The 27,426-nt window shown below is 37.5% G+C and overlaps 1 protein-coding gene across 1 annotated transcript; it reads right to left on the bottom strand.

The window, feature by feature from the left end:
• Positions 1-1,744: 1,744 nt before the first annotated feature.
• Positions 1,745-26,999, bottom strand: LOC137757041 (V-type proton ATPase subunit S1-like protein). Its single transcript, XM_068533632.1, is given in 9 exon segments — positions 1,745-2,056; positions 2,058-2,078; positions 6,530-6,770; positions 12,545-12,595; positions 17,726-17,931; positions 17,933-17,959; positions 19,466-19,527; positions 19,769-19,815; positions 26,905-26,999. Coding segments are annotated over 9 exon segments (1,032 nt in total). The 3' UTR covers positions 1,745-1,774.
• Positions 27,000-27,426: the final 427 nt, after the last annotated feature.

Raw genomic sequence — 27,426 nt, 5'->3', positions numbered from 1 at the left:
AGAAAGAGCTAGCCTACCTTACAGGGTTACCACCATACCTAAGGTGACTATATACCCCAGTTTGCCTGGAGCCATCCCGTTTATGTCTGTTATCTTAGAATGGTCAATGACACTCACTTTTACTTTCAAAAGTGTCCCAGCTTGAACAATAAATTATGTTGACCCTTCATGTACTTACAGGCTCTCACAGCAACCACTTATACCACCAGTGGACACTCAAAGCAACCACAATGAAAATTTCTTTATGGAATGGCATGGGCTCTCAGTTTCCATCCTCTAATGCTAACAAAGTCCCCTCTAATTTTAAGCTAAACAGAGTCAGATAATCAATCCTAGATTCCCATTTTCTTGAGGGTGTGCTCCCTGCAATCATCTTTGGTACAAATAAGTACATAAATTAAGATTCTTAGTTGCAGGCTACAGAATCTACTCCAGGTATTAAAACAGAAAGGATGTAAATCAAGTACGCTTCAATTAAAAAAAACAAAAAGGAATTCACTACAGACTAATAGGAGCTTACAGAATTCTGAGAGGGCTGCAACCAAATCTACATTCACAGCCAAGAATAATGCAGCCAAAAGAAATGTCCAACATGAGACTGTTTTTATAAGAAATCCCACAGTCATGATCAGTCACACTTGACATCAAAGATGAGACTAGACTATAGACCCATCACCACAGCTGCCCAGAGGATCCAATTTCTCTGTGCATGACTCCCTATCTTGCATTGTTCTCAACTGCTTTCGAGGTTTTGTGCAGGGTATCTTAGTAGAACCTAGCTCATGTGTGAAACCCTAGTTATGGAAATGCAATGTAGTTTTTACACATAAGATCTCTTTAACACAGAAGGCATATTAGAGAAGCTTTGGTGAGGATGCAGAGTGAGCCATTCTTCACTGTCTGCCAAGAACTGAAAAGGATTATGGGGAAATCCATGTGGAAGAAAATGGTTATAAGAAGATCAGTGGTGGTTCCAGAATTTCTTTAGGGAACGCTATCTCACTGGAAGGGGACTTGGAGATGTATTTGCATAGTAAGCAAATTGTTTTTATTTAGCTTAGTTGTTTATTTTAAGTGGTACCTAGGAGAGCTGATGGAAGTCTAAATCAGACACACGAGGCAAGTCTTGGCACCACAATGAAATAAGAAAGGTAAGATACTGCCAAGACTATCATTGCTCCTTCAGAGACTGAATCGGGCTGCCTCTGAATAGCAAAGAAAAAGACAAGAATGCCCTTGAATAAAGTGTTCCACCATATTGACAGGAGTCTTCCCTAAACAGTTCTGTGACAGAGAAAAAAAAGACTATTTTTTAAAACAAAATTGGGACAAAACTTCTGAGAAACGCAAACTATGTTACAAAATACTTTAAATTCTGAACTTCCAGATAACCTTATATTTATCATTTCTATATTTCTCACATTCAAACTGACAAAGGCAAGGAAGACCAAGTGTGTTTTCCCTTCTTTATACTGCATCATTCTTTTTGGGGGGGGTTGCCCCTAACTTGAAATATTCTTTTACTTTCAAGACTCCTTCGGGCAGCAATCATATTTATCTCTGTGGGATTCCTGAGATACCTTTATCATTGCTCCAAGTCTATCTAAGAAGGCCAGGGGATGTTCCAAAATGTATTCTTTGCATGTATTTCCTTTAAAAAAAGAAAATCAAGACTTTTGGTGAAAATCTTATATCACAAGTCAAATAGCACAGAACAGGAACACTTCCTTTCAGAGCCTATCGTGGACTTCCTGAGGAAGAGGGACCTGTGCTGTTAAACATAAATTTTGCAGGTCTGCTGGCTTCTCAGTTCATAGCATTCGACTCCCTGGCTCCTCAGCAGCTCCTTCTCTTCTGATGCATCTCAAGCTTTCAACTGGCAGAAGTGAGCCGGAGAGGCGATGAAATCATAGTGCCAATCCAGAGAGCGCAGGTAGATGAGCATGTGCAGGGCACAGGCCAACACCAGCAGCAGGATCAGGGACATTGCCAGGCTGACTGGAATGGCTGGTGAGAAGGAAGAGGTGCAGTCTCGGGCCTTGGCAAACTGTCCCCCCCTTAACGGTAAAGCCTCGGATCTGTCAGGAGAAATAAAAGAGCTGAAGTAACATACTCTTTCCTCTGAAAATCTGCTTCACAGTTGGGCTAGGGGTTCTGGAGCCCTAATCAGTCAAATTTAAATACTGGGGCCATACTTGCTGAATAATTTAAACACATTATCTAACAAATGTGAGTGTGCTCTTGGGGACAGTGAAACTTAATTTTAAATCAAGACTGACCCAGAAACTCTGGGATATATGGTTGTCATAATTAAGTGGCCAGAGAAATTCAAGGCTCTGAAATAAAACCTCTTTTATCTGATCCTTAGTTCACCTAAAACCACGTCTGGTGTCTCTAAAATTCAAAGCCTACTCAAAATTTTATGTGTTAATATAAATTTCACAAAGAACATTAATTCTCACTTTCTCTGCCTTTGATTCTGTTGACAGGAAGTAGATAGGAAGAGTCTTTTAAGGGAAGATATGATTCCCAGTGACGTAAAATATAGATAATAAAAGCTAACACTTATTGAAGATTTTTTTTTACGTACCAGACACCGCCTTAACTCATTTAATACTTACAAGAGCCTATAAATAAGTTACTATTTTATCCTAATTTATGGATGAGGAAATAGGCACAGAATAGTTAAGTAACTTGCCCATAGTCACACAGCATTAAGTACAAAGAAGCTGTAATTCAAACCTTGGCAGTCTGGTTTCAGAGTCACTTCTCGGTTTACAACTCCGTAACTCCTGGTATATTGTGTCTCTTTTTCCCCCCATCACTAACTCTCCTTCTTTATCAGTTGTACCATGCAGACTTGGTACTGTTTTTGGAAGAGCTGTATACCACTTGCAGTCTGCCCAGAGAATAGAAAGAAAAGCTTTCTCATATGTGCAAATGAAGTGATTTAATTACGTGGAACTAGGAGAGGTTCAAATCGACAACTGGCCCCATTATCTAAACACTATCACAATAAAGAAACAGGGGCTACACAGTCTATGGAGTAATGATTCTAAATGAGAACAATCATTTGTAGAAGGCAGCTTCCACATGCAGCTGGCTTTTAGAACATAACCCTACAGTGTCACCTCATTCAGTCACCTAGTTGGTTTTAAAAGGGTACATCAGAAAATTGAATTATCCATGAATGCTTTACTGAGGATTCATTTTTAAGACTTAGGTGGGCACTTTACCATGTTTCCATGCTAAAATGATTGTAGCCACCCATCATACCATAGACATTAGGGGCCTTGCTTGCCCAACTACCTGTGCTTAGACTGAACCAAAACAACTACTGAAGGAGACTCTAGGCCTGGCTTTTAGGACACTTGGCCTGCCCACTCTATGAAGAGGCAAAGTGGCCTTCTCTTCAGGCACTAGCCTGACGAGTCAAGCTCCTCAATGACAAAAAATGGCCTCATTTGATGCTACAACTCCAGCCAAAGAGAATGTCCTGACATTGACTGCCACTTAACTCTTAAGACTTGACTGAGAACAATACCTGTGGAGGATGCCTGAGGGACACGTTGTCTATCCATGTTCTGGACTAGAGATTGCAAACACTCTGTATCTAGCCCACGGGTAAGTTTTGTTTGGCCCAGAGTTCTGAACATCCTGAAAACCTCCCCCAGGAATCTACATTTCTATCTTTAATTGAAAAGTCAGAAGATCCAGCAAGATTGGGCCTGCATTCCTACAAAGCAAAAATTAGCTGAAGTTTTACAAAATATACTTCTTGTGATGCCAGCTACATTTTGCCAAAGTCCCCAGCTGGCCCACCTGAGGCATGTGAGCTTTCACCTGAGGCACCTGAGTTTGCCATGCATGTGACATCACTCTATACTTTAATCCTAGAATAAACCAGATAGATCAGCAAAGCTGTAGATGTGGAACGCAGCCTTTTGTATGCATCCCTTAACCCCCATCACCACCAGCACTACCTCTTCCCTGGACTGGGCTTGCTTCTGCATCTGTCCACGTGAAGAGCGTTTTACAAGGCCCACCTCTGCCCCCCAGTGCTCTGCCCGCCCTGAGGCTGCTGCTGAGGATGCTGTCACGCACTGCGCAACACCAGGGATGAATGTGCTCTGCACAAGCACATTCTCAGCAGTCTTGTGAATCCCATGAACACGTAAAGGGCGATTCTTTCTGATGCTGGCTGCTCAAAAGCTTCAGAGCGAAATTACTGTGCTGCTTCCAGCCAGGGCAGACAGATGGTCTCATGGTTTTGTGTACCAACTTCACTAGTGGTTTAGCTGATCTTTTCTTCCTTTTGTTTTCCTTAATCCCATGTCTTGGCTCATTTTTGGTTTTATATTTTTTATTGTAAAATACGCATAAAATCTACCATCTTAACCATTTTTAGGTGTACAGTTCAGTGGCATCAAGTACATTCACATCACTGTGCAACCATCACCACCATCCATCTCCAAAACTCTTTTCATCTTGCAAAACTGACACTCTGTACCAATTAAACACTGCCTCTCCAGTCCCCTCTTCCCCAGCCCCTAGCAACTGCCATTCTACTTTCTGTCTTCAAATGTGCCTACTCTAGTACCTCATAAGTAGAATCATACAAATATTTGTCCTTTTGTGTCTGGTTTATTTCACTTAGCATAATACCCTCAAGGTTCATTCATGCTGTTGCATTTATCTGAATTTCCTTCCTTTCTAAGGCTAAATAATATTTCATTGTATGTATACGATAGATTTTGTTTTTCAATCGTCCACTGATAGACATTTGGGTTATGTCCATCTTTTGGCTACTGTCAATAATGCTGCTATGAACATGGATGTGCAAATGAAGACTCTAGGCCTGGCTAGAGTCTCTGTTCATGTCTCTGTTTTCAATTCTTTTAGGTATATAATCGGAAGTGGAATTACTGGATCACATGGTAATTCTATGTTTAATTTTTTGAGGGACCACCATACTGTTTTCCATAGTGGCTGCACCATTTTACATTTCCACCAGCAATGTACAAGGGTTCTAATTTCTCCACATCCTTGCAATAGCTGTTATTTTCAGTTTGGGGGATTTTTTTTTTTTTATGATAATCAACCTAATGGGTGTGAAGTGGTTTGCCCATTTTTCAAAGTTATTTTTCTTGAAGTATTTCTATAAGTCATTGTAAGTCATTTCTGGAACAAGGTAGAGATATAAATCAGTCAATTCACCTGTTCGGCAAGATTATGTGTGAATTATTCCTTGTTTTCATTATTACCTCCTCATTGCCCTTTCCACCTACTTCTCTTTTAAAAGTGCGAGAGAAATAGATACAATATATACTTCATAAATGTTATATAAATAGATATATACATTACATGTATTATAAAGTGTCTTTGGAGCCAGTCCACAATTCAAATTCTGCCTCTACCAGTTACCAATTATATCACTTTGAACAATTATGTAATCATCAGTTTCAGTCATCTCATTTGTAAAACAGGGATAATAACAGCTATCTTGCAGCATTATGATAAGTTTTGAAGACAAAATATGTAAAATAACTACAACAGGGCCAACACACAAAGAGGACTCATAAGTATTAGTTACTGTTAATCCATGCCTGACACGGTCCTGGGTGTTGCCACATATATATTAGGCCATGAATTCTTTACATCCACAAAGATAGGTCAGAAATCGAGAGAGTGGAGTAACTTGCCCAAGTGGCTGAGAAGTAATTAAAAACCATGTCTTTCGAACTCCAAAATGCAAACTCCTTCCCTACCCCAAACTACCTCACCACACTTCTCCAAGCAGGGGGGAAGGGGAATAAATATATATTTATATATGGAAAAGATTGGGAAGAACCCATAAAAGGGACATGTAAAACCCTGCCTATTTCAGCGAGTTGGAAGAACAAGTTAAGCTTTTTTCACAGGTAAACAGGTCAGAGGAAGTTGACAAATGTCTCTCAGCCCGAGATTCTGTTGGTGAAAAGGAACTTCTTATGCCTCTATGCCTTTCCCCAAATACTTTCAAGAGGATCTTTAGGGTATTTTTGACTCCCTGGCTGACAGTTCCATTCCTATGCTAAATGCCAAAGCTGTCACTCACACTTCAGATGTTCTTCTTATCTGACCTGATAGGATCACTGCTCCTCTCCCCGAAGGAAATAAAATAATTGTCTGACAATTCCTCTCCCCAGAAGGGCCTCTTGCTCCAGGAAGTGTCAGTCACTGGGCTCATGCCACAGCTTCACTCTGGCTTACATTGCTGGCATTCCTCACTGATAATTATTAGTGACTAGATAAACCTTTATATAAAAGAAAGTCCTTGTGGGGGGCAGGGGGGATCACTGTGCAGGAAGAGGAAATACTTGACCCTATTCTATTTCATACCTTAGAAGATAAAGAACATAATTTATACCAATATAATTTTAACAATATCTACTCCTCTCTTTTCCTTAAACATCTATGTTTTCAAACAAACAGAATTTCTTTGGCACCAAACACACAGGTGCATTGAGCATATGCTTTAGTTTATTACCTGGAAATCAACAAAAGTGACCTCCCACAGGCTTGACATATCATTGGTGTCGCTGGGCAACAAAAGGGCATCATACCGCTGCAGGCTGCTGACGTGTTGGCAGTGGTAGGAGTAACTTGACAGAGCAAATATGCCAGTTGCATTAAAAGTTGCTGGAATTGAATTATTGAAAATAACCTCGACTCGGTGCAAACTAAACCAGCTCTGGATGGACAACTTGTTGTAACTGGTAAGGGTGAATCTGACAATGATTATAAAACAGTATTACCCCCAAAGCACTTTTACATTTGCTGATGCAGGACACTGTTGACGAACAGTACAACTGCGCCCTCTTTTGTCAGGTAGTAGACCTGGCTCAGAGAGAGGCTTTTACTTTCTAGTTCTGAACAAGAGCCTCCTGACGGGTGGGAATGAAAGCAAGTAACAGGAGAGCCCCCCCAAAGTGAGCAATACAAATTCCTACAAAAGGAAAAACACAAAAAGCTTGAGGATTTTTTCTTTTTTAAAATTAAAATAATTTTATTATTGCAAAAAAATTGAGAAAAACTAAATGGACAATAATATAGAATTAGCTAAATAATGGTCAAAACTAAAAGTAATAGCTCTTACTATGTGTCAAGAATCTCTCTAAATTCTTTATGTATATTTTATTTAATCTTCACTACAACACCATGAGATAGAGAATATTATTATCCTCATTTTGCAGATGAGGAATCTTAAGACACAAAGGGGTTAAGTAACTAACTTGTGCAAGTTTACTCAGAGAGTACGCACTGGAGCTGGGCTTAGAATCCCATCTGAGACCAGAGCGCTTACTCTTAGCCATTTTGGAATGGAATATTCTCTAGCAATAAAAAATTATAATATGCATATGTCATGATCACTTTTTTCATTAAAAATGTGTGACTGCATAGAAAAAAATTCTGGAAAGATAGAGATCAAAATGTTAATATGATTACCCACTTTGTTATACACCTGAAACTAACACAACATTGTAAATCAACTATATTTCAATTTTTTTAAATGGAATAAAGAAAAAAAAAGCAGCTGAGATCAGTATAGCTCAGGGTGAAAGCCTGGGTTTTGATCCTGGCTCTGCCCACCCGTAGGTTATGTTCCTGCTCCTCCTGGGAACAGCATCTTGGTGTGTATAGGGCTGACCCTCTCCCCTCTAAGTGAAGTCTCCCGGACCCTGCCAATCAGTGTATTGCAGCCCTTTAATCACTGTGATCGGTTTAGAGAGAGGCATATGCCCCAGGCTGGGTCAATAAGATGTAAGCTGTGCTATAGCTATCAAGCAACAGAGCCCTTTTATGTTGCCTAAGTGGATAACTGTCAGCTGGCCACCATCTTTCCAGCCTGAGAATGGAACTGACACAAGGACAGCAGAGCCAAGAGATGGAGAAAGATGCTGCCCTGGTGAGGTAAGTTAAGCGTCTGAAGCTAACACTTTCAATCCTATTAATCAATCAGTTACCTTTTGACTTTATGCAGCCAAAAGAGTTCTCACAAATACAGCTCTTATTAGTGGTATGGTAAGTGTTGTTAAACAACCTCACTGGGCCTTGCTTTCCTCATCTGTAAAATAGGTTGTGCTTGCTTAAATAGAGTGCTCTGTGCTGGCCTGGTGTTATAAAACACTCGACGTTATCTGGGACAGCCCCTGCTCACCCTGGGCTCCTGACTCAGATACAGAAAGGTTTTTTGAGGGATGCAATTGAGCCTGGCCACCCCCACCCACTGCAACAATCCACCGAGAACGCTGAAGGCCAGAAGGACGGAGGTGGTGGACATCTCAGATCTGGACTCTGGAGTCAGCTGTTCCAGAGGGCAATGGGAGAGACAAGCCATTCCCAGAAAGGGCAGGCTGGCTCTGGATTCCCTGGAATTGACTTCTGTTGTGCTCAGGGCTGGGGTGGAGCCTGCCACATTGTTTGCAGCCCTGTTTCAGATAATGGCCTGAGATTGAGGCTGTTCTGACACAGCCTCAGTGAGGTGGGAACATTAATGCACCAACAGAACAGCTCGAAGAAATCCTTCCTGGTGAAAACACCAGGTCGTTTTGCCAAACAGCTGTCCAGCCCACAGTGTCTTTGGTTCTGTGTCTCTTGGCCCACTTGAGGGCAGGAATGGCATGCCCATGGGCCTGGAGGACATGACACCCTCTGCCCCGGCCTCTCAAACCTGTGCTGGTTCCTGGAGCAGAGCCTGAGCAAGGATTTGTGGGCGAGTGATTTTTTAAGAAAATCCCAGGACAGGAGAGGAAAGATGTGAAACAGGTGGAGGGAGGGGAGAACAAGTAAGGGCGTGCATCCAGCAGGGTCCCTGGAGGGTGACTTTGGCTCTGTCCTGCTGGGATATCTGGAAACGCCTGTTGGTTAGGGCTGTCCTGGGGGATGTCTGGCCCTCTGGTGGACATGCAGGCAAAGGGCGCTTCAGCAGCCCAGGGGAGCCCCTGGCAATCACACAGGTGCCTGTTGTTAAACGAGGAGAGGGAGGGAGGGAGGGAAGTGGATGGAGCAGCACAGTGCCTACTTCTGTTCCTGCCCTTCCAAGTTGCTCTTTTAAAGGGATACGTTGGAAAAGTCCGACATAAAAGGTCATATGTTGTATGATCCCATTTATATGAAATGTCCAGAACAGGCAAATCCAGAGACAGAAAGCAGACTGGTGGTTGCCAGGGGCTAGGAGGGGGAATGGGGAGTGACTGCTAAGGGGTAGGGAGTTTCCTTTTGGAGTGATAAAATGCTCTGGAACTACACAGAGGTGATGGTTGTACAATATTGTGAATGTACTAAGTGCCACAGAAGTGAACGCTTTAAAATGGTAACTTTTATGTTATGTAACTTTTACCACAATAAAAAAAAGTATAAATAGAAAAAACAAATGTTAATTGCGATGACCAATGGTGGTTGGATTATGAACGATTTTCATTTTCTTTTTGTAGCTCAGTATTTTCCAATCTTTCTGTTTTCAACAGATATATATAACCTTGTCTTAGTTTGAAAGGCTCCTACAGAAGCAGACCCTGAGACAAGGATGTGAGTACAAGTATTTTGTGGAGGTGATCCCAAATTTATTGGGGAATTTAGTCATTCAAAAAATGTAGAATATCATATGACATTTGTCTTTCTCTTTCTGACTTACTTCACTTAGTATGATAATCTCTAGGTCCATCCATGTTGCTGCAAATGACATTATTTCATTCTTTTTTATGGCTGAGTAGTATTCTATTGTTGTTGTTTTTTTAAATGGGATACAGTTGTTTTACAATGTTGCGTTAGTTTCTACTGTACAGCAAAGTGAGGTAGAATTCCCTGTGTTATACAGCAGGTTCTCATTAGTTATCTATTTTATACATATTAGTGTATACATGTCAATCCCAATCTCCCAATTCATCCCACCCCTCCTCTTTCCCCCCTTGGTGTCCATACATTTGTTCTCTACATCTGTGTCTCTATTTCTGCCTTGCAAACTGGTTCATCTGTACCATTTTTCTAGATTCCACATATATGTGTTAATATACGATATTTGTTTTTCTCTTTCTGACTTACTTTACTCTGTATGACAGTCTCTAGGTCCATCCACGTCTCTACAAATGCTCACTTGTATGTGGAATCTAAAAACTGATACAAAACAGAAACAGACTTACAGACATAAAAAACAAACTTATGGTTAACAAAGGGGAAGGGGTGGGGAGGGATAAATTAGGAGTTTGGGATTAGCAGATACAAACTACTATATATATAATAAATAAACAAGATCCTACTGTATAGCACAGGGAACTATATTCAGTATCCTGAAATAAACCATAATGGAAAAGAATATAAAAAAGAATATATGTATACATACACACACATATATGTGTGTGTGTATAACTGAATCACTTTGCTGTACAAAACTTATACAGCATTGTGAATGAACTACAGTTGAAGTATACTTCAATTAAAAAAATTTTTAAATAAAGTATTGCAAATAAAAACAAACAAACAAAAGTATGTAGAATAGAGAGAAGAGAAATGACAGAGGAATGGAAGGCAGCCCCAAAGGACAAAGGTAAGCAAGTTTCCACCATGGGCGACGGGGGCTTAATGCCCACAGGGAATCCTGGAAGACAGCGTAGGACACACACCTCTGAGTTATCTCACCCGAGGGTGAGGGAGCTAGGATATTTACAGACTTCTTTCAGTCATTGCTGGGATACAGATGGGAGGCAGTGGGCCCCTTTGGCCAGAGAAAGCTTTTAGGCAAAGAAAGGCTGGCAGTTGAAAGTTGAGCTGGTGGGGACTTCCCTGGGGGTCCAGTGGTAAAGAATCCACCTTCCAATGCAGGGGACGCAAGTTCGATCCCTGGTCAGGGAACTAAGATCCCACAAGCCATGGAGCAACTAAGCCTGTGCGCCACAACTACTGAACTCGCACGCCTCAACTACAGCCCACGTACCGCAAACTACAGAGCTCACGCACCCTGGAACCTGTGCTCCACAACTAAAGAGAGAAAACCTGCATGCCACAACTAGAGAGAAGCCCACGCACCGCAATGCAAGATCCCGCATGCTGCAACTAACACCTGACGCAGCCAAAAATAAATAAATAAATAAATGATAAATAAATCTTTAAATAAATAAATAAATAAATCATTTTTTTTTACAAAAAGTTGAGCTGGTGGACTATAGTGCTCTCAAATGGAAATGCCCAAGAGGATATAGACAAGGCACACTGACAACGTCAGCCACATAGCTTTATCATCAGAAAGAATAATAATCAAAAAGCTACCTTCCTCTAGGGAAAAAATTTTAAAAAGGTGCTATTTGAATCAAAAATATTCCCCATTCCTATATCAAACAGATATGTATACGTGTTTGGTCACCTTGTGAGATTCTATAAAGTGTCTCTGAAAGATGATGGCATGTATGTTCTAAATTATGACCAGTGAAACATTCGTATCCCATAATATGTAGGCACATGTTGAGGAAAGAGCTTTCAAGGTTAAACACAGGAAATGCTAGGTGAGAGGCAAAAAAAGAAAGAAAGGGGGACTGGAGACAAGACGGCAGAGTAGAAGGACTTGAGCTCATCTCCTCTTACGAAAACACCAAAATCACAACTAACTGCTGAACAACCATCAACAACAACAAAAAAAGACAGGAAATGCTAGGTTAATCAAAGTCACCAAGTGAAGCAATCTTCCTTAAGAGCGCGTCTTCATGGAAACTTCAATATACAGATTTATACCGTGAATCTCCAAGAGGACACGGTGTGCAGTCTTTCTCAAACACAGGACCCCTTTTCTGGAAATATTATAAACATTTACACAGAGCAAAAGTGTTCCATAGAACACAGCTTAGGAAAGACTGCCCTAGCACATCCTTCTGGTTTTTCAAGAAATGTTAATGACACGGCTGCTTATCTCCACTAAAAGGGTTGCTCCTATAGGAAAAGAAACATTATATTTTTATAAGAAAAAAATTTTTAATGCCTTCAAATTGCTCCCCACCCCTGGAGCAGTTCCTAACTCCTTGGATAAGCCAATGTTGGCAGATGCATTATTCCATACATAAACACAAAAAAATGCAGGCCTATGTTGATTGTCTGCTGGGGAATTCAGCTAACAGAGAATTTTTAGTTACAGTTAAATGATAAGTGTGACTCAGTTGTAAGGAGCTATACAGAAAATAACTTCAAACTAGAGCCTCAGTTTTGGAGCTTTAAACATATTTTATTCTTTGCTCAGAGGAAAGAGGTATCCCATTCTCAGGTTCATGTATTTTCTAGGTCGCTAAAGGAAGAAGGAAAAAGTATAGTTGCTTTGGTAGAAACTAAAGAAAGCATTGCTACAGGATCCCATCATAACATCACTGACTTTTCAGTGTAATTAGATAAATGTGGCATTTCATGTGTCACAATACTGGGCACACAGTAGCCCCTTGATAACTTACACGTTGAATGAATAAATTATATGGAGCTAATCTGAAGTGCTGAACCTATGACATTCCAAAGTGCTATCCATACCTACCTTATATCAATACCTCTGGGATTTTCAGCATCACCAAACTTCAGAGACAACCTTAGAAAACAGAAACACAGTCCATCAAAATAGGAATAACCCTTACTCCACACTATACTCAAAAATTACCTCCAAATGCATCACAGGTCTAAATGTAACAACTAAAACTATAAAACACATAGAAGAAACATAAAATAACATTTGTGCAATCTTGGGGTAAGAAACAGCTTCTTGAAAAAATGTAAAAGTATGAACTATAAAAGAAAAAACTGATAAATTGCACTTTATCAAATTTTAAAAACTTTTGCTCTTCAAAAGATACTGTTAAGAAAATGAAAAAGGCAAGTCACAGAATGGGAGAAAATATTCACAACACATATAGACAAATAATTTGTATCTGAAATACAGAAATAGCACGAACAACTCAATAATAAGGAGACAACCCAACTTTAAAGTGTTCAAAAGACATGCACGTCACAAAGGAAGATATACAAATAACCAGTAAGTACATATAAAGGTGTCAATATCATTAGTCATCAAGCAAATATAAAATAAAACCACAATAAGATGCCATGGTACAGTAATCGGTATGGTTAAAACTTTTTTCAAAAAAAAAAACACTCTTAAGCTTTTAGTATCTATATGTATTCACATTTTCTGGAACATTAACACAAGATTTCCTGGAGAGGAGATAGATTATCACTAACCCAGAGCAATAACCACATTGGTTCCCCTTTTAGCCCAATTCTTCCCCTGCTGAAAGCCAGATGCCATCCTGCACATACTGGGATTTACAACACAGGTAAGGAACACTAAAATTATGAACCTGGGAGCTCATAGAGGAGACAGTGGTTCCTCCTTCAACTCCTGAGAGAAGGAGAAAGACATTTGCTTCCTTAGTGTCAGAAATTTTCCTTGGAAAAATAAAAGTGTATGAGTTTTATTAGCCTTTGGATGGGAGCAAACAGCTCACCATAAAGGAAACAAATGGGTGCATGTCTAATACCCATGTAGGTAAATAAAGTCTCCAAGGAGACAATAAGAAGCTTCTCTGGGTTTCTAAGCCCTGGAATATCTCGATGGTACTGAGCTTCATTACTCCTTGACATGTAATCACATTCCTCTGAGGAGGTACATCTCTTACTAACTCCAAGACTTATCTTTTAACCCAGGCCCGAGCAAAATTTGTTTAGAAATTGCTAACCGTACAGAAACATAATAATATTTTCTCTGTAGTCCCACACTGATCATACCTAATGTTGGTAAGGATGTGAAGTAGCTGGAACTCTCATACAACGCTGGTAGAAAGGTAAACGCTACAACCACGTTAAAAAACCATTTGGCAGTTTCTTAATAAGCTAAACATACACATACCATATGATCTAGCCATTCCAGTCCTAGGTATTCACCTAAGAGAAATGAAAATATATGTTCCTATAAAGACTTGTACATGAATATTTACAGCAACTTTATTTGGAAAGTTATCTAAAAACTGGAGGAAAAAACAAATTTCCATCAAGATAAATAAGTTGTGATATATCCATACAAAGGAATACTTACTACTCATCAGTAAAAAGAAATACACCTTTGACACATGCAACAATGTAGAAGAATATCAAAATCATTATACTAAGTGAAGGAAGCTAAACTAAAAAAGAGTGTACACTATACGATTATAGTTATATAAAATTCTAGAAAATGCAAACTAATCTATAACAATAGGAAGCAGAACAGTGGTTACCTAGAAAGGTGGGAATGGCAGAGGGATGGATTACAAAGGGGCATAAGGAAACTTCTGAGTGTGATGAAAATGTTTGCTGTCTTGCTTGTGATGACGGTTTCACAGGTATAAACGTATGTCAAAACTGACCAAACTGTATACCTGAAATATGTGCAGTTTATTATATTTCATTTAAATTTCAATAAGGTTGAAAAATAAGAATGATGAAAAGCTAAATACAATTGAAATGGGAAAATGTGAGAAATTTAAATATATAAAGGATGACGCTGATATGTGACATTATGTCTTGAAGTTATAACACCTCAGTATACATTATAAAAACAAAAAAGCCAAAGTAGATGGTTATAAAATGTCCAATTACAAATTTGAAAAAAATCACACAAATATAATCTCATCAATTTGGTCCCACTTATCAAGAAATAGAAATGTCAGTGACTGAGCTCGTTTATCTTCCTACTACTTATGGAGAAAGGGAAGGAGTATTTACAAAATTAACCATATTAATAAGATCGCTAAAAGAAATATCTTTATTTCCTAACATCATAAGCTTAGATACCTTAGAAGCGCTCATTTACAAACACTTTATAAGCTAACTTACTCGGTAAAGCAAGTTTTCAGGAGGATTTTTCTCTAACAATATTCTGATAATCTGTTAGAAATTACTGAAAATACTTTAAAGAAATGAAGTGCATTTCTTGGATTGTACTTTATAAATTTGACTGGTCACTTGCTCTAACAGAAGTTCTCTAGTTCTTCCAAGGAATCAGAATAGCTTAGTTACTCACAAATTGGGTCTCCGGCTAATGAACTAAAGCTCCAAGCAAAGCCACGCTGTGCCCACCCGAATCTCTGGTGGAGCAGCTCAATGGCCTCCATGCTTCTGATGCCCCAAGAGCTTTCTCCAGCAGTCCTGGTTTCAATGAAAGCTGTTAACGTGCTCTGCTGTGGAGTAAAGAACATGAGGCCCAATTTCAACAAAGCAAATTCAGCAATCATTCAGTGAGATTTTTTTATGTGCCAAGCACTGCACCACATGCTGCACCATAAAGGGGAAATACAACCTAGGGAGTCACTCAAAAAAGAGCTTCATTTACTCTTCCAAGCGCCCTACCCTCCCATGTTTAAAACAGATTCTGAATTCTTGAGACTTTAATTGCCTAAATTCAAAATACACACAGATGCTGGGACTATGCTCTGTTTGTAAGGCTTTCACTATTTAAAAAGACTTCTGTAGCAAATCTGTCTGCCAACAATTTGCCTTTCCCTGAACATTTTGTTTCCAAGCACTAAAATATGGTCATTTTTTTTTTTAAATCTGTGCTTTTGACCTTACATGGTTATGTCTTAGCTTGGGTTTGTTCTTTCCGCAACTCCCTTTCTGGTTCTTGAATGTAAGATTTCCTTGCCAGCACAACAAAGGCATCTCACTAATCTATGCAATTCACAGGAGTCAGGGACAGTCTCAGCAGCTGGTCCTTGAATGCCTCACATCCTCATGCCCTTGAAGCCTCCCCCTCATGCCCTTGGGTGGGCTCTCCAAGATGCCTGCACACTCACCTGAGCAGGACTCCAAAAGGTGGATGATACACGCACAGAACTCACCCACTAGAATTCTTGGGCGGTGACAAAGAAAAATAAAAAATCATTAATTTGTGTATTATGAAAACCAAAGGTTCCTTAGGCCTCTCTACCAGGTAACTAGACACTGTTTTACTCTAGTTGTCGTTAGTATCTTATACTTTGAGTAGCACTTGGCAAAGTTCTCATGCATACATTTCCTCATTTGATTTTCACACCCCAATGAGATAGGGCCAAGAGAGAGGAGGGAAAATGGCATTGTTAAAGATGTTTTAGACCCCAGCTCTATTACCATACAGGCTGTATGATCTTAGCAAGTTTCCTAACCTCACGAGCTTTGATTTCCTCACCTGAAACACCGATGATAACTGTACCTGTGACTCAGGGACTTACTCGCAATAGCATTGTGAGGAATAACAGAGTGGCTCCTGTTTATAAAGTCACAGAGCTCACTGGCAGAACTGGGCCTAGAAGCTAAGTTTTCATTCTTTCTGTCTCTAGGTTCCCAGCGATAATCAAGGTTTCTCAAGTCCAGCAAAAAGCTGTGGTGCCCTGATCTTCCCCACAAATTCCCTGGGGTCAGGATAAATGGAATCAAGCAGGGCCAGTCAGCCATGGACAGGCAAGACTATCCCCAGGCAATCAGCCTCTCTCCCCACAGCTGACCACAAATAAAGAGCACTGTAGGGAATTAATTAGAGGCTGAGGAAAAAGTCCTGAGCTCTCAGCAATGCTGGAGTCTCTTTGATAGTTATGCTGTAACAGAATAAACAAATCCGGGAGGACTCTGGATTTTGCTTACAATTCCCTAGCTCTCTGATAAGAGATAGTCATTCTGAATAGCAAGATACTTACTAAAACTTGTAATGTAACTTGTAAGCATACATGAATATAATCCATTTTTTACCCATCATCAAGAATTTTTAAATGAGAAGTAAAGTTCAGAAATAAAAAAGTGTTTCCACCAAAGTATATAAGAATAATACAGAGAAACACACACACACACACAAACACAGAGCATGTTATGGTTTATACAAAGCATTCTGCCCATCTAAACCAGGCCAGAACAAATGCAGAGCATCTTCCAAAAGCCTCCATTATGCCAACAAATGTTGAAAGCAAGGAGCTTTATAGAAAGCAAGTGGGACATGCCAGACTTCCTCCCTCTGGACCAAAACAAATACAAGCAAAAAATATTTGCTTGGATGGCTGAAAAGCAGAGAAAGGCACTGGAAATTGACTTCCTCTTCGAAAGGGATAGTTGTTTAATCTGCTTATCTCAAGTCAAAAATAATTATTCTAATCATTTTTTTACATGTCCTAAAGAATTCTCTGAAATTTGGCCATTCAAAGGTACCCTTGCACATCTGCAAACAGGCAATGTTCCATAACTTCAGAACACTTCCTAGAATCAAATATCTGCCCTGGCTAGATGGAGTCAGCTTTCTTTGTTTCACCCATTAGAATATGTATGACTCTGCTCACCGATATGCAATTTCCTTCCTGCTGGGACAAAAGTAGTTTGACACCTCACATTTGGAGTTGACACAGAGCCTGGAATCCTTTCTCTTTTTCAGAACAAGTTTGGGAAACTTGATTTTCAGAATCCTGAACTTCCACAAAGTATTATAACAATTAGCTAAAGTGTTCAGAAGAAAATTCCTGGGAAAAAAAATAATAAATAAAAAAAATTAATTTCTGACTTGACTTGTTCTTTCATTTTAGACGTTGGACATTTCCTCAGAAATGTATGTCAGGGTCATGTACAAAGGAGCCTACTTCTAACTTTCTGAAATGACAGAAAACTGGACCACCCAGTTAATAGGCTACACTCGCCCTAAGGGTTTGCTCCAGCAAAGCAGTCAACTTACATGGCACTTCCTTCACTGCAATTTGAGTTGCCAGCGCCCACTATTGCCTTCTGGCCAATGGCTTCATCTGTAAGGTCCAGCCAGGTCTGATTCTTAAATTTAATTGTTATTCTTTTGGCCCAAAAGAGAATGCAGGGAATTCCATCCACGGAGACATTAACCGGGCTATGATGGCTGAATGCATTCCAAGGTTCTTTTTCTAAATCTTTGTCTGCTCAGATTGTAGTTGAGAGCCTAATTAACCAAACAAATGAAATTTAAGATATGAATTTGTATCCATGGTACAAAAGGCTTCTTGGAAGTAAAAGAGCCAATTCGAAACCTGTTGAAACTCTACTAGCTCCAGAGTCCATGCTATCGTGGGGAAAAGATGGGTGGACCTATCAAGCCTAAAAATGATAGGTGTACCTGAAAGGCACATGAACCCAGTTCCACAAAGCACCAAAAATGTAAAGGAACAAATTATAAAAACAAACAAACCAAAAACCAACTTTGAAAGTAATAATATTAGCAATAATGACTTTAAAAAGTCACCAGTCACCATGCTGGGGGAGGAAGAGGGGATAAATAGGTGGAGTGCACCAGATTTTTAGGGCCGTGAAACTACTAGTCTGTATAATACTGTAATAGTAGATAGATATCATTATACATTTGTTAAAACTCATAAAATGTGCAACACGAAGAATGAATGCTAATGTAAACTATGGACTTTAGTTAATAATGTATCTAGTGGATTATCAGTTTTAACAAATGCATCACACTAATGAAAGATTTTAAATACAGGGGAAATTAGCAGGGGTGGAGGCTGTAGACTGGAGAGGTATATGGGAATATTCTGTACTTGTGGTCAATTTTTTCTGTAAACCTAAAACTACTAAAAAAAAAAAGTCTATTAAATTTTTTTAAAAATCCACCATGCCTTGAAACTAATGGTGGTAATCTTTTCAAAAAATAATATAAGAACCCAAATAATTCAGAACTTTAAATAAATTCATTAATATGTTAAACAAAGAAAACAAGAGGTTTCTGAAAATCAAGCGTAATTCCCCAGACCATTAATGTCCAACAGAACTTCCTGTGATATTGGCTATTATGCACTGGAAATGTAGCCAGTACAATTGAGGAGCTTAATTTTTAATTTTACTTAACATTATCCAGTTTGAATTTAAATTTAAATAGCGGCATGTGGCTAGTGTCTACTGTCTTGGAGAGTGTAGTTCCAGGTCATTTAATATACATAAACTAGCAAGGTATTCTAACCTTATTCTACATCTTATGAAACCTTTGCAGATTTCCAGGAAGCCCAAGACAATGCACTTCAGCATGTCATGTCACTCTGGAGATCATAAAGGCAGGTCTCTATCCGAAAGAAGATCCACTTATCTAGAGCAACTATTCCATACCAATTACTCCAGTGTAAACAGAGATAAAAGAGAAATTGAACAGGCAGCAGCAACCCAAGTTTACCAGTAACCAAAGATAAACTGTTACTATAGTGATCCTATCTGGAAAGCAACAAAAGTAAAACTGAATATTGTAATGAAAATACTGTATATGACAGCAAGTGAAACTTTAGTGTTTTCTCAACTATAAGATTACCATAATACATTTCCTCACCCAAAGTTCAAGAATGTTAGTTATTAATAGAATTATTACTTATATTTTCACAGTGGCTCTGACCTGATTGAAATGGGTTTACTTTTTTTTATGATACAATCTGGTTTCCTAACATGTTCATACCTGTGTGATTGGTATTGTTGTCAAATCCTGCACTGGTTTCATACCTCCATTATTCTGTTGATCTGTCAAATAAAATGATATGAGTACAAAGGCTAAGTGTCATATATTTATTAATGTAATTGAGTAACAATAATATGCTAAGCACAGGCTTAAGTCTCTTTTGGCTCATAATTTAGAATACTGTAGTTTAAGAGATTTTCACATCAGACTGCTGGTGCCAGTACTGGTGTTCAGGGAAGCCCATCACAGACAGAACCCTTCCTCAACCCCCCAAGGAATCATAAGGGAAATTACAAGTCTTACCATGGTTCATAACCACTTCTTTATTTGAAGATGTTGGAGAGCTGAAACTAGAAGAAACAAAAATAAAAAGATGCTGAACAAATATCTACATTTTAGATTTTATATGTAATTTTAAAGACATTTTGGTTTATTACATCTCAGAGTAGAGGAGCAGAACCTTAGCCTGTCAAAACTGTTCACTTTTGAATAGTGAATTTCTTTTTTTTTTTTTTTTTTTTTTTAAACCTTTGGGTTTATTTATTTATGGCTGTGTTGGGTCTTCGTTTCTGTGCGAGGGCTTTCTCTAGTTGCGGCAAGCGGGGGCCACTCTTCATCGCGGTGCGCGGGCCTCTCATTATCGCGGCCTCTCTTTGCGGAGCACAGGCTCCAGACGCGCAGGCTCAGCAAGTGTGGCTCACGGGCCCAGCTGCTCTGCGGCATGTGGGATCTTCCCAGACCAGGGCTCGAACCCGTGTCCCCTGCATTGGCAGGCAGATTCTCAACCACTGCGCCACCAGGGAAGCCCTGAATAGTGAATTTCTGATTTAAAAAGTAATACTATATATGTTCTTCAAAGAAAATAAGGAAAAGACTGAAAACTTTAAAGTAGAAAAAATTTTTAAATATCAACCCTAATGTTCATTCATTGAATAAACAATCTACTCTGAGAGTTTACTATGTGCCAAGCAGTATGCTAGACACTGAGGTTTAACCAAAAATAAATAATAACCAAATAATAAATCAAATAACCAAATAATAAAACATAATAAAATATTTTACAGTGAAATTTTATTCCACATTGTACTGTCAACATATTAAAGCAAAAGTATTCAACCCTTTTTATTTAAAAAAAAAGACAGACTCTATTGCCAAAAAGGTATTTCTGAAAATTATGAAGATATAAATTATAATAATATATCCTTCCAGCGTTTCACTCTACATACATGCATACACACCCTACACACAAATATAATTTTTTATATCATTTAAACAGATTTTTATAAACATCCTGTTTTAAAGCATGTAATTTTTTTTACTTAAAAATATATCACAAATATTTTCCCACATTATTACATATTTTTCTGACATAATTTTGAATTCCATGTGGTATTACATCATACAAATGTATTAATTTATTTAATTAAAAACCTACTAAGTATTTAAGTTGTTTCCAATTAATAAACAATACTACATTGAACATTATCATGGATTATTTGTTCATACTCCTGAGAAGTTCCTTAAGATAAATTCCTAGAAGTGAAATTGCTATGTTAGAAGATATATACATCTTTTTATCGTGTAATATTGCAAACATATACAAATTTAAACAGAAAAATATAAGCTCCTTCACCCTCCCCAAGTACCTGTGCCCATCATCCAGCTTTAGTAATTATCAAGTCATAACCAATCTTGTTTTACCTATGTGCCCACCCACTTCCCCACTCTGGTATTATTATGAAGAAAATATCAGAAATTATATCTATTTAGGTATGTATTTCTAAAAGATAAGGACTTTAAAAAGTAACAGCCCAATTATATCTAGAAAATATTAATAATTCTTTAATATTAAATATCACATCAGTTTAAATCTCCAATTGTGTCATGTCATAAAAATTTTTAGTTTATTGCATATTTTTAATTTTTCATAAGTTGTACCTGTAATATATGAGAATGCAGATTAAATTCTATATTTAGAGACTCCTATCCAAGACCTATATATATAACTATCATATAAACTCAACATTTTTACAATTAGAGAAATATATATATTACACATTATTATCTATATGCAAAACATAATTTTGGATAAAGAGTTATTAAATCTATATTATAATGAAATGCTTTAGAATTAATTATATGGAACCAATTACAAATTAAATGCACCATTCTCCTTGTAATACAACCTCTAACAGCTAGTGAGAAGTTCTTAAGATGATAAATTGATAACTATAATGTCTACTAGATGCTGTTAATAAATTCATATATGCATGCAATTATTTTTTCACTTTATCAGCTCTATTGACATATAATTTAAGTACAATAAACTGCATTAATCCATTCAATGTGTACAATTTGATGGATTTGGGCATAGACATATACCTATGACACACTGCCACAATAAAGATACAGAATATTTACATCCCACAGAAGTTTCCTCATGCACTTTTGCAGTGAAGAGATGTTTCCTCCACCTCAGCCACAGGCAACTACAGACTTACTTTCTGTCACTTTAGATTAGTTTGTATCTTCTCCAATTATAAATAGAAGCATATAACATATATTCTTTGGTGCTTGGATTCTTTCAGATTTATGATGACTAAAATTCACTGACGTTGTTACATGTATCAATATTTCATTCCTTTTTATTACTGAGAAATATTTCATTGTATGGATATACCACATTTTGTCTACGAACCCATTGATGGACATTTATGGGGTTTTGTGGAATATGTTTTTGTTTCTCTTGAATACATACCCAAAGTAGAATGGCTGAGTCATAATGTATAAGTTTGTTTAACTTTTAAACTGCCAATCAGTTTCAGCATGTGAGCTTTCCTGTAGCTCCACATTCTTATAACATTTGGTATTGTCAGTCTGCTTAATTGTAGCCATTCTAATGGGTGTGGGTTGCTATCTCATTGTAGTTTTAATTTTCATTTCCCTGATGACTAATGATGCTGAGCATCTTTTCTTGTGACTAATGGCCATTCATATATTTTCTTTTGTAAAGTGTGTGTTTAAAACTTTTTCCAATTTTTAAAAATAAGTTCATGGTCCTCTTACAAGTTGAAAGAATTCTTTGTATGTTCTAGATACAAGTTCTCTGTCAGATATACGCATTGAAAATCATTTTTTCCATTCTATGTCTTTTTCATTTTCTTAATGGTGACTTTCAAAAAGCAAAAGTTTTAACTTTCAAAAGTCTAATGAACTCGTTTTTCTTTTATTGTCCATTTTTTTGTGTCTAAAAGAAATATTTCCTAACATAAGGTCACAAAGATTTTTTCTTGCATTTTATCTAGAAGTTTTAAAGTTTCAGCATTTACATTTAGCTATGTGAGGATCAATTTTGAGTTGATATTTGTGAGATAAGGTACATGTAACATTTTGAAGACTGGAAGAAAGAAAATGTCCTATAAGCTTCCAGAAATAAAAAACAAGAATCATGCAAGGATTCAGAAAATGTATTTCTTACACCCTTTCAAAAGCTAATGGAGGACATGCTCCACCAAAGTAAGGGATAAAACCAAGAAAGAGGAAAGCATAGGTTCTAATAAACAGTGGATCAAACTCAGAAGAACAATGAAGAGAAACCTAAGGATGACTACTGCACATCAGACCTAGAGAGAATCAATCCAGATCGGAGTAACAGGACAAAAGGGCTCTGAAGAAGGGAAACCTAGAGGGAGATCTCTACACAAAAGGAGGATCTGAGAGACCATGTTATATGTTAAATACTCTGTTGATGATAAAAGGAAGTTGTTACACAAAATCTAAAATGTATAAATTGAGAAATCATCTGCATATATCATTTAAATAATAATATTTAATACATACAGTGGTGGACTGTATGATTGTTCCCAACTAACTCCCTAGGAACAGCAATCCCAGAGATGAATATATCCTTGTCTTTGGCCATATTCCTTGTAGTACCTCCCTGTGGGGGGAATATTTCCTGTCCCATCATCAGGCTTGGCTATATGTCTTGGAATATGGGCCAATGGAATATGAGTGGAAGCAATAATGTGCCAGTTCCACAGAAACTTTAAGAGACGTTACATGCGTCTGCCACCCCTTGCCCTTTTCTCTTTGACATGATAATGGCATGTCCAAATAGAGGCTGCTCTTTCAAGTCTGGGTCTTGAAATGAGAAGACATGGGAAACAGAGCTGGAGCAGGGCCATGGCAGCCCACCTGTAGCTGTCAACATGTAACAGGAATGAGAAATAAATGTTTCAGATTGTAAGATTCTGGAATTTTGGAGTTGTTTGTTACTAGAGAAAAGCTGACGAAATAGGAGACAGTTTTGTAATAATTTATTATGTGTCTTGGTACCATTTGATTGTTTTAACCATGTATATGTATTACTTTGATAAATTTTTCTAATTCATTCTTTTTTAAAAGGTGCCTTACTTTAAAAATTTATAAATTAGCATTCTGATTTATACTATGTCTCTTGTGAGTAGGGTTAGCATTAATCAGTCCTCTGAATCAAATCACACCTAGGAGCACTAAGAAATTAAATTTCCTGAGCAGCAAGCATGAGGCTCCAATCAAAATAATCATATAACCACAATAGAGATATGCTTTAGCCAAAAGATCTCTACCTACCTAAACTCCAAATTCTATAGTACAAGTTAAATAGTAACTGAATATATGAAAGAAACACTAATACCCCAGAAATATTTCTTGAAAAGTTTCAAGCTTTCTAATATCACCATATACAAATAGATTTTTAAATTTTTTTAATTTGAACTTTATCCAAAAATCATAATTCATGATACAAGGTTAAGGATTCAATTTTAAAATGTTTTAATGAACAAAAACAGAAAATTGAGATATATTTTACCTAAATAAGATAATAATATATCAAGTCATTTGAAAATATCTAGTCAGCAAAGGAATTTAATGTTTACTGAATAAAAGTATATGAATAAATGAATGAGTTATCATATCATTAATATGTTTGGCTTGAGACTCTACTAATTAAAATTTTCCACGTGTTCACTAATGAAAAGCTTTTAGCACACAAAATAGGCTTATTTTCATTTCAATGAATCTATGGACATACAATAATGCTGCTATACTTCTTTTTCAAATAAACTCTAATTTGGATAGGCCTTGCCCACACCCATAAGCCTAAACTAATGAGGTTTTAAAGGAATCCATAATCTCAACCAAAGACAAAATACTGTACACATGCGTTTTCACATCACTACATGATCTCTGAACTAAAGTAGAACTAAAGGATTATCTGGTTAAAATTATCCATGTGAATAAACTAAGAAACACTGATTTTTAATGTAAAAAAAGTAAACCTACATTAGCACTAAAATATTCAGACCCTTTTCCAGTAAAAGGGAACTCTGCAATACATGAAAAGTAATCAAGAGCCCTAGGCTTGCAGTGGCTGGTGAAATATTTTTGATTTACCAGGTGTTCCATCATGAGTCTCCCAAGTATGCCTTCATGAAGATGAAGGTGAAGTAGCTCCTTCATGGCTCTGCTCAGGGTGAAGATCAGGTTCCTACCAAGGCCTACAAGGCCCTGAAAGGCCTCAGCCTGCTAGCTGTGCTCATTGCGCCTCCGCGCCTCTCTCCTCCAGCTACACTAGCATTCTTTAGTTCAGTTCCCTGAATGCTTCGTGTTCCCTTCTTCCCTCATAAGAGTCTTAGCACCTGCTGTCCCCTCTACCTGGAATGTTCTCCATCCTGCCCTTCCCCCTACCTCCTTGTCATGTCCTCCATATTCTCCAGATCACAGCTCAAATATAACTTCCTCAGAAACACTGTCCCTAACTTTTCAGACTAGTTCAGATCCCCCTATTATATGTGTTCACAGTCTACCATACTTTTCTTTCAAAGCACATTTCACAGTTTATTTGTAATAATATCATTCATTTGATTAATGAGCACCTCTGCTCTAGATTTAAAGGTCCATGAGAGCAGAGACTATATCTGTTTTGCTCACTATTGTACAACCAGCACCTAGCACTGTGCCTATGTAAAAGTATCAAGCATTAAAAATATGTGTTACATGCATAAATGAGCTAACAATTTAATGAACGAACAAACTCTGAAAGGCAAGTAGGAAATGGGAGATCACGGGGGGTGCTGTGTGAGAGGGAAAAGATTTCCTTTTTGTTTAAGTATAAACCCAATTTGAGGAAGGAATATGTAAATGAAGAGTGATGACCACTACTTTCTCTAAGCTTAGGTAACATGTGTCAGGCTTAAAATACAATCACCCTTCCTAGAGACTTAAGAACCTTGAATTACTCATAGAATTGAAATATATTTTAAATTCCAGATCTATGATTTGAAAGAACATTCACAAAACAGCAACTGTTGTTTCCTTCATAATGAATTAATATGACATATTATTAGATTCAAATGATCATTGATTTGTATGATTTCTAGGGTCTCTTCTGGAGCTAAAATTATTTAAACCCATTAATCTTGCTTCAAAAACAGAATTGGGATTTTTACAGTTCTTGGTGTATATTTTACCAGTGTAATACACAAATCAGTCATTTCTGTATAAACCAGGTGAGGAAGCATTACTAAGCTTTAACCACCTAAGGAGTATAGGTCACTTATTACTTGAAAGTGAACCTGAAGGAAAGCATCAACTGATTTGGAAACAACGTGGGGAAACAAATAAACAATACCTGTACTTACTGTTTTTATTAGCTGATGACTTAAGAATTCCTTAACACAAGTTTTGGCAGATCATCCTGCTTGACACCTTCCTTTGTGCTCACACTAAATCCCCTGATGGATTTGTTGCGAGAGCACATAATGAGTAACTGGGGGATGTGACATAAGTTAATTGCTATTCAGATTTTGCATGTTCTTCTTTATATAGAAATCTCTATATGTTCCCTTACATGGTATGGAAAGAAGCCAAAAGGACAAAGGAAATAGAAATAGAAATTTTGCTTGTTAGTTTTAAATAGTATGTACTCCACACAATTACCGTCTCCTACCAGTTAAAATGATTTAATACCTGTTCTTTGGGGGACAGGTAACATATTTCTGAGGTTTTTAAATGTTTTCTTACTCTCTTCTCACATGAAAACAGCAGGAGAAACCAAAATTAACATTTACTTATAAGTATAAAAGAAACATGAACACTAATTTGAGTCATTTTCTCATAGAGATATACTCTGATACATAATACAAATGTTTCTTGGATATTTTGAACAAATAAATTAACTCTTCTCTCTTATAGTAAAGATTATATTTTCATCTCTTATTTATAAACTCTCATTCAATGATTTTAGTAGCTACCAAATGATCTAATCTAGTATATCCATTTTGAATTGTTAACAAATGTAGCTGTGCAACAATATAAAGAAATTACAGAACCACCTAATTTCATACTTGCACTGAAGTTCGCAGATGCATTATATTAAAAGATGTGCAGTTTCTCACCTTACATTCTCCCTGGCAAGTAACTGGTCCAAGGTCAGTGAAAATCCCATACATAAAAAAATATGTGAAAAACTAAAGAAGATTTTTCTTCCCATCAAGAAATGAATCCGTTTTTTCAAACCAGGCACATCTGTTAATTCATATATGCAAACAGAGCAGAGGCAGTACTTTTTACGCCTTGTGACTGACTAATATATTCAACCAATAAAAAGATAGCTTTTCCAGGATGTATTATGTGTGGGAGAGGGTGGAAGGAGGGGCCTGATACTGTTTAATTTAGAGTACGGAGTGAAACTAATGAGTCTGTTTAGGTTGTTTGATTATTCATCGCAATGAAAGATTATTAAGCTCTTTTTATAAACTGGCATAGCTTTGGTACTCTCTCAAGAATCTCATACTGCTTTTCAGGAAACAAATTCTCCTCAAAAATCTATGAAGTATACAATATCATATGCATTTTCAGGTGAATAACTAAGTAAAACTCTCTGAGGCTAAACTAATTTTATGTATGTGTCCTAGAAC

The sequence above is a fragment of the Eschrichtius robustus genome, chromosome 2 (genome assembly GCF_028021215.1).
Source record: "Eschrichtius robustus isolate mEscRob2 chromosome 2, mEscRob2.pri, whole genome shotgun sequence".
Lineage (NCBI taxonomy): Eukaryota > Metazoa > Chordata > Mammalia > Artiodactyla > Eschrichtiidae > Eschrichtius > Eschrichtius robustus.
Note: the sequence above shows the minus strand (reverse complement) of the source record. Positions and strands in the feature narration are given on the sequence as shown.